This window comes from Coregonus lavaretus, assembly GCF_964263955.1.
Source record: "Coregonus lavaretus genome assembly, chromosome: 37".
Taxonomy (NCBI): domain Eukaryota; kingdom Metazoa; phylum Chordata; class Actinopteri; order Salmoniformes; family Salmonidae; genus Coregonus; species Coregonus lavaretus.
Window position 1 is genome coordinate 30337349 of NC_140024.1, and position 11080 is coordinate 30348428.

Below are 11080 nucleotides of genomic sequence, written 5' to 3' on the forward strand. Positions count from 1 at the left end.
ATAAATCAGACAAGATTCTAGTCTAAGAGTAAGACCAGAAGCAACAAGTAATGCTTAAACACCTTTATTGTGCCCAATCTGAACATAATCCACATCAGTAAGTAGCAGCAAAGAGACCACAGTGAGGTAGACTTTCAAAACTCTAAAAAGCAGCTGGGCTAAGACAAGCTCAGCATGAGTAACTTGATGGGGGGAAAAAATACGCTAGTCTTTGGCACACAGCTCAATATGCATATATCCAACTGGAACAAGGAAGGCAATGGGGTAAGAAAGCACAGGGAAAGCTGTGTTCGGTCTACTCCAGCTCTTGGTATGTTTTTAGCAAAGTGGAAGTTCTACATTCAACAGGAAACAAGCAGCTGCTCATATCTGGGCTCAGAGCCCCTCTGTTCATGTACAAAAACAGTGATAAAAAATCACTGCCACCCTCTCCTAAAGTGCAAATTAAAAAGTGCAACAATAAAACTACGTAACTTACAATCAAAATGTCAATGTCCGTTCCAGTCTCAGTAAAGATCCATCCAATTGATTGAAAAACATGATGGAAACCCAGTTGAAGCAGTGTCCAGCAACGTTAGGCTTTATGAACAGGCCCAACACCACAAGCAAAGTAATGCTTCAACACCTTTATTTGTGCCCATTCAGTAGAACAGGGGTGGTCCTGGAGCGCCGCAGGCACTTCATGTTTTGGATTTTAACCAACCTAGAAGACCAGGTGTGTTGAATTTAGGAAATCACTGAACTGATCAATTAGCTCAGTTGGTCAGGTGTGGTGCCTAGTTGGAACAATATCCTGTAGACCTTGCGACACTCCAGGAACAGGGTTGCATACCCCTGCAGTAGAACACCGGTAGGGAGAACAAATCTACCACCAGCCCCAGACTAATACTTTGGGGTGAGGAAAAACCAAGGGGAGGGAAAAAATTAAAAAGCCGCCAGGTAGAATTCGGTTCCAAATTTCCTTGTCATGACTTAAAACCGTTTGTGTACAAATTAGTAAAAAACTGCGTAAAAATGTCTGAAATGCGACTGGTTAAATGAAGCCCAACTCATCTTCCAAAGTAAAAAACACCAGCTGGCTTGCACAGGAAAAACAGTAAGCCAACTGGGGGTGGGGGCGAAGGGGTGGAACAATTTGAAGGCACTGTATGGTATCTACCAATGAATGGCAATGAGACGTGCATGATCGCTCCTTAATATGCAACGCATGTAAAACAAATCAAAAAAACGTAAGGATAAGAAAAAAAACCAAAGCAAGGCATTTTCATCTACTTCTGAACCCTGGCCTGAATCACGTCTCGTCTGGCCACAAGTCGGGGAAACTGCATAAGGAAGTGTGGGGGCCCCTGACTATCCCAAAAAGGTCACTGTGCATAGTGCCAACGTGAACAAGTAAACAGCAAAAAGTAGCAAGTGCAGCAGTAGACTTTTCTACAGTGTTTCTCCCCCAGTCCTGGTGGGAGTGCCATGGTGCCCCTGGTGTCGCGGGCAGCTGGACACTCGTGCTCTGCGGACGCCCTCTGTGTGTCCTCACCCGTGAGGTGTGGGGCTCTCTCCACCCCCTCGCTGGACTCCTCTGCTCTAGCTGGAGTCCCTGTTCTTCTGGTTGCGCATCAGGGGCCGGTGGTTGCTCAGGAGGTCCATGGAGTGCTGCCAGTGCCAGCAGGAGCGACAGTAGTACTTGAAGCAGGCCTGGGGAGAACACAGGCAAGCCAGGCAGTAGTGAGCGCTCTGTGTGCACTGTGGCGAACATACATGTGCATCATTGATGTTCCTAAACATTTATCACTTACACAAATGTACGCTTCCTGAATAAAGGCTTAGTAGGAAGCCTTAGTAGATATACAAATACTTAAACATGATTAGTTAGACCAGAAATTGTACTCCTAGCTTCACGTCAAAACAAAGTCATAACACACCTGGTCCCTGCAGAAGAACGGCCCGGGTTGGCGACTGCACACTTGGCACATGGAGTCCTCCAGGTAGGGGTCAATCTGAACCTGAGAAAGGACATTATCACAGTGCTTAGTATTCAGACCATTGAGAGAAGGGAATAATTACACAGCCCAATTAGAGGAGCTGAATTCTTCAATAATAAACCATAATCCACTTAAAAATATAAAACGCAACATGTTTCATGAGCTGAAATAAAAGATCCCTGAAAATGTTCCATACGCACAAAAAGCTTATTTCTCTCTGTTAGTGAGCATTTCTCCTTTGCCAAGATAATCCATCCACCTGTCGGGTGTGGCATATCTAGAAGCTGATTAAACAGCATGATCATTACACAGGTGCACCTTGTGCTGGGACAAAAGGTCACTAAAATGTGCAGTTTGTCACAACACAATGCCACAGATGTCTCAAGTTGATGGAGCATGCAATTGGCATACTGACTGCAGGAATATCCACCACAGCTGTTTCCAGATAATTGAATGTTCATTTCTCTACCATAAGCTGCCGCCAACGTCGTTTTAGAGCATTTGGCAGTACATCCAACTGGCCTCAACCGCAGACCATGTGTATGGCATCGTGTGGGCGAGCGTTGTGAAGAGAGTGCCCCATGGTGGCGGTGGGGTTACGTATGGGCAGGCATAAGCTACGGACAACTAACAGTAGCATTTTATCAATTGGCAATTTGAATGCACAAAAATACAGTGACGGACGAGATCCTAAGGCCCATTGTGAAGCCCATTGTTTAATAAGGCATCTGACCAACAGACTGATCTGTATTCCCAGTCATGTGAAATTCATAGATTAGGGCCTAATGAATGACTGATTTCCTCACATGAACTCTAACCTCAGTAAAATCTTTGAAATTGTTGCATGTTGCGTTTATATTTTTGTTCAGTATAGTTGAAAGCAGTCACTGCTGTTCAAGTCTTAAATCAGGCGCATTCGGCTCTTACCTTCTTTGTAAACTTGGGGGTTTTGATCTCCACAAACGCTGCACACACAGCCTTCAGGTAACTGCGCTGGTTGTTGAAGGTGACACGCCCAGACCCTGTACATTATGAGGTTCAGGTGAAAGGGAAGGATTGATACCATTACCACCCCCTCTATTGGATAAAAAGCTCAACTGGAACTCAGTGAGTGGAACCAGCCAGTCTTCAACGCAAGGTCACACCCAGACAGCAATAGGCTACTTCTCAAATTTTAAACCCTTTTTACCTCCGCAGTTGTCACAAAATGCTCTACAGATACCCAGCCTAAAACCCCAAAGAGCAAGCAATGCAGAACCTGTCAATGTACATTACACCCTTAATGACCGCTGCATTTCAGACAGTTACAGAACACACCCCATGGACATTCACAATAAAGCTACATCAACCAATATAATCCTACAGTCATGGCTAGTTGGTGCCAGTCTTTCAACAGTAATGAGGAATCTCTCACCTATCGGGTACTTGTGCTTGTCGGTGTCAATCCCAGCATACATCACTCCGCCAAACAGGTCATTCATGATGCTGGCCAGGGCCTCTGCGTTGAGCATGCCGTGCAAAGCGCCCACAAACACAGTCTTGCTGGGGTCCAGGCGCTGGGAGGGGCAGCGCACGTAGTTACTGTCCGAGATCACCCAGGGAATCACCTGCACCTGTGGGATCAGAGAGAAGGGGAAGAGGGTCAAGGGTAGCAATAGTCTAGCAGCGTCTTTCTTCCTCAACATTTCACATGTTATGTGAAACGTTTGGTTGTGGATATCCTATGTTCACATGAAATATTTGCCTCCGAGCCCTTTCACACTAAACCAGTGGTTTTCAAAACCTCACCAGGGACCCCCAGATGTTTCACAATTTTGTTGTAGCCCTGAACTAGCTCATCTACTAAGCTAACATTTTTTATTAAGGCGCACACTTCTGGGAGAAGGGTAGAGAATTTGAACGCAGTTTGTCAAAACCCCCTGGCTGCAGTCACTAGGACCCCCTCCCCCCACTCACATCCTTGCAGCGCATCCTGCGGCTAGACATCTTGAAGTAGTATTCTCCGTTCTCCTCAGGGTGGAGCAGGTCCTGGGTGCAGGCATGGAGCAGTGCACGAACAGACTTCTCGTTCTCAAACACAAGGTAAACGTAGCCTACAGCAGAGCACAGCAGAGCGTGAACACCAAGCCAACTGACAGACGTAGTGAGTTTGCTAGTCTATTATGGGTCAAGAGTAATAATATGGTGGATGTGAGCGAAGACATTCCAATACGTGTTGCTCATAGTTTATTCTCAATTGTTAGTGAGTCCTCAAGTGATACAATCCACTCTGACCTCCATTCTGAAGCCAGGGAGGTAAACAGCTCATCAAACTCATTCTCAACATGACAACATGGTAGACCAAGAAACCCAGAATATTCCACTTCTTGCACGTGTGTGTGGAGTAGGGTTTGTTGGAACCATTGAGTGACCAAGTACACTTATGTCTAAACTCACCGTCCCACTACGTGCCCAGTGCCCACCACTGTGCCACCTTAGAACCGTAAGGAAGAGTAAATATCCTACCAGCCTGTCATTACCTTTGGGCATATTACCTTTAGGAGGGCAGCGAGGATGCTTGCCATCCTTACCGGGCCACTCCACACTCAGAGGGCCGTAGCCACTGAAAGTGTTGATCAGACCAGCTGGAGAGAAGAGCAAAGGGTCAGCAGAAGGTGTCAAAGACCAGTAATAGGTCAGTTAAACAGAAATAGTGTTCTGTGAACCCAATCTGATTCAAGATTGTTTAACATTGTTCCTCCCTTTCCAAATGTGCGTCCACACTAAAATAAGATCAAATTAGAGCCAATTTAATGCCATGGAGCTGGTCAAACAGCCGTACCTTCAGTGATATCCCAGGGTACTCCTCCCAGGAAGACCTTGTAGGAGTACAGAGGGTTCTTGTTGTTGCGGGGAGGCAGCTGTCCACTCCAGGTGAAGGTGGCTTCATTTACAGCTGAAGGGATAGTCAAGACTGAGCTGGTTAACAGCAGTAGAACACAAGGACGTATAGATTAAAAAGAAAGCTCAACGTGTTAGCATTGTTGTCCCATACCAGCCGCCTGCCTGTGCAGGCGGGCCTCCCTCTCGATGCTGAAGGGGTCGTCGGGAGTCTCCAGCAGGTCCAGGCTTGGCCATATTGATGCCCCGGGCCAGCGGCGGGACAGGGCCGTGGCAGAGCTGGTGGCGCTGGGAGGTGGGGTGAGAGGGGAGCCGTGGTCCTGGTAGTCCAGCCTGGAGCCCAGAGAGCTCAGCCTCATAGAGTCCTTCTGCATGCTGGACATGAGGAAAGGTAGGGGGGGAGAGATCCTCAGGGAGGACTGGTCAGGGGGAGGGGGTTACAGGAGATATTCCTTCAGATCAGCAGAAAGGCCATAAATCTTCATAAATTGCTCTGTGGCAAAACAAAATGTGATATGACCTTGATCAACAAACTAAAAGTCTAACCCTCAACAATGAAGATGAAAATCTAAACCGCGACAATCATTGAGTGAAATGTATGTCAAATGCATATCACTGTAAATTACATCAATTCAAAAACCACATCCCAAGTTTACAAACGTACACCCACCCCCCCCACGTACACAGATACTTACGAGCAGGTCTGAGAGGTGGTCCGAGCCGGAGCTGAAGCCACTGGTTTCAGAGTCTACAGGGCTGCTGGAGCGCGAGTCCAGGAAGGAGCGAGAGTCCAGACGGCTGGTCATGCGCGCCATGCCGGGGAACTTTTCCAGGAAGTCAGCTGCCGTGCCCATGGGCTCGCTGGGGGGGTGGTAGCCAAGGGGCTTGCCCAGGATCTGGCCCAGGGGACTGCCCAGCATGTCCAGCACTGAGACCACAACAGCATGTTTGTCAGATCTTCCAACTAGCAGCATCAGAGGCTGAAGCTGATATAAGGTTATTCAACCAGCACTAAACACTTTACCTGCTAGATCATACATTTCACAGCTCCCAGATTAGGAGAACATAAAACCAGCAGATAGTTAAATAAACCTGATATGATCTTCATGTGACTCATTTCTAATGTATAGGGAATCCACACTATGCTATAGGGCCCACACTGTCAATAACAGGAACATTCTGGGAGCCCATTTTTAATCAACTGGTTACAAAATGGATGCTTCCGAGTGAGCAATTGTGACTGGTAAACCATTACGCTTTAGCATAGTGGCCATCTGTCCATTCCAGATTAGAATTCTGCCACACTGCCAGTTTCTAAGACTATGACTAGACAGACTCAGCATTTCAGCCAAGCAGAGCCATTTTAAAACATTCCTAAATAGTTTCATTGAACTCCTGGTGCCAAGACGCTGAAAGGATTGAGATAATACACCATAAGGCTAAAACCAGAGAACAAGGCAAGGTTAAAAGACTCATGTCTTGCTGTAGTTGTTATGCAATATTCCATAATGAAACGTATATGTCTAACGCCCCATCACAACAACTAGCATGGTCACTAACCTACTGCATTAAAACACTATTGGTTGTAAGGAGCTTGGCAAGCCCTGATCATTGGGCTGGGCTGACAACGCAGACAGGATCAGCTGACACCCACGCAGACAGGATCAGCTGACACCCACGCAGACAGGATCAGCTGACACCCACGGCAAATATATACTGTGGGTCTGTAGCTGTCCCAGTGGGCAGTGCTGTTAACGGGGTTGTGTCTGGGACGGTATGGATATGTTGTGATTCAATCTCGTCACAAGAACTGGGTCAGTACAAAGTGAGAGGGGAAGGGACACTGCATGGAGGCAGGGGAATGTCATTAAGCTAAAACATTAAATGAGATATTACGTAAGACAATATTGAATAGAATATTCCCCAAGACAAATAATTATGTAAAAGGTGCTTGAGGCAAGTACATTCACGCCTTCATCTTTAGGGGAAAATGCAGAATTTAACAAGTCAATTAAGCAGGGACCCTGCTGAATATCTGAAAAACAAGTTGATGGAAAGGGTCACCCCGTTTGTGGACATAAACAGCAGGTTCAGACGACGGACAAACTGCCACATCATTCACTACAACAGCCTGATGAAACAGATCTCCATCTAGGGATGACAATAGCTCAGTATCAAATCATTCAAATACTTCAGACCAAACCCAAGAGAAACACCTCAGATGCCAACACCTGACATCTGAACTGAAGTCATTACTGAGAATACAGGATACTGTCTCAAAACCAGAGCAAGTTACATTGGCACAACGCCACACAAAAACCTACATAGGCTATAGCATTCACTATATCCAATGTGAAGTAGGACTAGACACTAGCAGTCTATTCCCAGCACATTGGAACAGGTAGTACAGTAGAACTAGCAGGACAGTCAAAGCATTTATGTTAATGTACTTCCTGTCTTTACTTCATTTGACACATTGTCAACAGTAAGTATTCACTACACAGGAAGTATTTCAGTACTCACTGGAGGTAGAGCTGGTGTGGGCCTGGGAAGCAGCGGTGGTGTGTGCGTCCGTGTCATGGCTGCTCCAGGGGCGCTCCCAGCCGGACAGGCTGAGGGACTGGAGGCCCAGACCCAGGTCGTTGACATCTGGCAGGCCTCTGGAGGAGCCCTCGTGGGGAGAGCCTCCGCTGCCACCGACACTGCTGCTGGGGAAGAGCATCCTGCTGCCCACTGCAGCCAGCTCCGATTCCTGCAGGTCTGTGGACGAACGAGGAGAGAGCGAATGAACAGTTAGGCACCCTGCATCTGCCTGAGGGAAGAGGGTGTCGAGTGAAATGGCTTCTCCTTCCCAAAAACAAAATCTTACTGATAGAAATGAAGTCAGACTGTAGCGACCCTTCCCTGCATTGTGATCAGGGGGCGAACCTGCTGCGACTGTGCCCGGTGCAACTGCCATGCATTTCCATCTGCATCACTGACCGACTTAGCATGTGACCTGACTGCTGATTCACTCGCACCCCCCTGCTAATGACATCAGCTCCACTGCCACCCCCCCTTCCGTTTCCTCTAACTGGGTAATGAAAAATTCCAGTTGGAGATATTCGCAGGCTGATAGAACTCCCCCGGCACAGCGTCTGTCAGTGTTGGCGGTGGCAGCCAGCTGCTGCTAACAGTGGCTCTAGCCTAGTTTCCTGAGTGAGCCGGCAGAGAGTGAGAGAGAGATGAGGCAGAGAGGGAGGGTGACTAGCAGAGAGAGGGGTGTGGTAATACGCTAGCTGCAGGGGAGGAGGGGGCACAGAGCAGAAATCCCTGGTGTATTGAGCTGGCTGGCCCACCCTCCCAGATTTGCCAGTGTCACACAGAGAAGCTATAGTAGCAGCAGCTGACTGATCAGAAGTAGGAGGACGGGGTGATTTGCACCGCCAGCTTGCCCCATCGCACTTCAGGGCTGGACAGCCTCCAACTGCTAGCTACAGACCTGATTCAGCAAATCCAGGCAGGGCAGAGGAGAGGGGTGGTGGAGGGGGATAGGCCATCATTGAAGCTTCGTTTCTAGCTGGATTAATGTCGCCGACTGACTCAATAGTTTACAATGCATCATTTACACCCAATCTCATCAAGGAGTGATTGTTGTAACCTGTGTAAAATGTGCAAGTAAATCAAAATTATAAAATGACTTGTTTTGAGAAAATCTCAACATTTCAGCATAAAAACCAACTATACTAGCCTGTGATAATTAAAATATGGCCCAAGTCTGGTTACACAGTTGTATGGAAGGTTCATAATAAAGGGATGACAATGTGGTCAAAACCCATTGGTGCCAACTGAATTGAAGTGTAAGACATTTTGCAGCCTGGTGTCAGACTAGACGTAACATAGTAAATGTAAATCCGGGATGCAAATGAGTATGATATCATGTTTGGTACGGTTACATAAGACAAATGGTTACTTAACGTGGTTGGTCGGGGTCGATGGGTTGGCGTATAACTCGAACGTCTAGCAACCCAAAGGTTGTGAGTTCAAATCTCACTGACAACTTCCAACATTTCAGCAACTTTCCAACTACTTAGCATGTTTGCTAACCCTTCCCCTAACCCTTTAACGTAACTCCTAAACTTAACCCTAACCCAGCTAACATTAGCCAGCTAGCTAACATTAGCCACCTAGCCAAAATTCATAACATATCATACATTTAGCAAATTGGTAATTATTGTACAGTTTTGCAAATTCGTAACATTGTGCGTTTTACAAATTCGTAATATATCATCCAAAATAGGTGATGACATCCACGAATTAATACATACCATACGAATCGTAACATTAAATGGAGTGTCTCGGATTTACTTACAGAATACGAAATGCTCTGAGACCAAGTTGCATTTGCCTTATATTAAGAACTAGGAGTGTAACAATGTTACCAATTATAATCCAATTATCTTGTCAATTCATTAAAAACTAAAAAGTGACCAAGTTTGGTGGACTAGTGAGTACTGACTGATTTTAAAAGAAATCTATCAGGTTAAATACAGTAGAATTGCAGTGTCTGTGAGAGTCTTGGCAAAGACCTCAAGTTCTGGAAAGCTTAGACTACAAGTGCTGCAATGCTGCAGACGGTGCAGCATGAATCAGCTGTTCCCACAATTATGACAAAGCTGTGGTGTGGACTACAAAACTTTAGCCATTAAAAAAGGGAAATTGTATGTTTAGTATGCTAATAGTTTTCCCTTTACTGCCACCGACAACAAGCATACCAATGTGTCATCCCAATGTACACGTGCAGCGAGAAAGAGTTTACCGGTCAGGAGCATGTCTAGCTTTCCCTTGGTGCCGGATGTTGTGCACACACCAGTAAAATCCAGAGAGTTGCCCAACATGGTGTTCATTCTACGATATATGTCCGCGTTACTGCAAGTGGACAAGGCTGGTGATTCGGGTGCCCAATTGTCATGGGGTCTAAATTCGTCTTTCTAGAAATGACAAGAGAACAGACTTGTTAAAATATCACTTTGATGTAATTCAAGTAAGGTTTTTTTACATTTTAAATTAACAAATATAGGGCTTTGTAGGCTACACCGATCACCCTGGATAATACATATTCTAGGTTCATTTTCAGGCAAAAAAAAGTCCCGATATTGGCTTTTTGTCCATTTTATATATATTTAGGCCTAAACCTATTAGGCTAGCAGTAGCGGCCTACTTTTAATTGTAGCCTAGGCCTATATGCTTTTCATGTGCTACTGTTATTGTTTGAAAGACAAAAACCATTGAGCGAAAATATAACTATTCGTTGGGTTTTTCTTACCAATGAAAACGCCATGGTAGGAAACGTCTAACAGAAATGTTTCAAACAACCGTAACCTAAGTCGAGGTCATACTTATGAATGCAGCCGGTAGACAATTAGCCACATTGATTAGTAAACGTATGCCTATCCAATCAGGTGATTTGGGCGGTACCATTGCCAAGTACTTATGCTGCGTTCATAACCAAGTGGGAAGATGGTATTTACCACATACGGCCAGGAGAGAACACTGCCCCCTCTCATTGAAGCTGCGGAAGTTCAATGCCGACTGCGGTATCTCATGCATTGTTCGCAGAAAACAGGATCCCCCATCACAGTGAATGGAAAAATGTCAATCTTCGTGTAAATAATTTTTTTTTTCAAAGACAGTCATCCCGCCTATAATTGCTTATAATACACCAGATGTATGTCCTTGAATCAATTATTTTAAAATTGCACACAGAAGAAGATTTATAAGGATAATTTAGTTGCTAATGGCAGCCTCAGGTGTGAAAGTAAGTCGGTACAGTCAGGTAAGGCGTCCCTGCAAAATAAAACATGAGCCTATCACAATAAACTGTTGGCTATTACACCATTATTTATCATTACCGCAAGTCAGATGCATGAAAAAATTGTGAATGTACTTGAAAACGGGTGGTATAGCCTACACTCTAAAATGCAATGTGGTTCGATGAGAACACTGACATTTTGCCAAGGCAGAGAATAGTGGCCGACATCGAGACTTGCGCAGACAACAGTGGACGCATAAATTCTGTCCTAATGACAATCGCCAAATGTCATTTCCCTTTTTGGTGTTTTGTGTAAAAGATGTCTCTTTCCATTCACCACTGTTTGGAGGCTGGAGATTTGTTGCGAGTGGATGAACGTGTGGGGGTAGCCCAGTAAAGGAGCCCTTTTAAGTTATTGTTTGACAATCAG

General features: G+C 45.7%; 1 protein-coding gene across 1 annotated transcript; it reads right to left on the minus strand.

Annotated features, from left to right (window-relative positions):
- Positions 1-55: 55 nt before the first annotated feature.
- On the minus strand, positions 56-10179 carry LOC311111857 (cytoplasmic polyadenylation element-binding protein 1-like; the record flags this gene model as incomplete). The annotated part of the gene is made up of 12 exons (XM_084154763.1): positions 56-1692; positions 1920-2000; positions 2907-3001; positions 3394-3592; positions 3936-4072; positions 4499-4603; positions 4801-4914; positions 5014-5278; positions 5555-5787; positions 7383-7619; positions 9658-9829; positions 10165-10179. The coding sequence occupies 12 exons, from the start codon at positions 10177-10179 to the stop codon at positions 1582-1584; spliced, it is 1764 nt and encodes a 587-aa protein (XP_084010889.1). The 3' UTR covers positions 56-1581.
- Between the last annotated feature and the right edge of the window lie 901 nt (positions 10180-11080).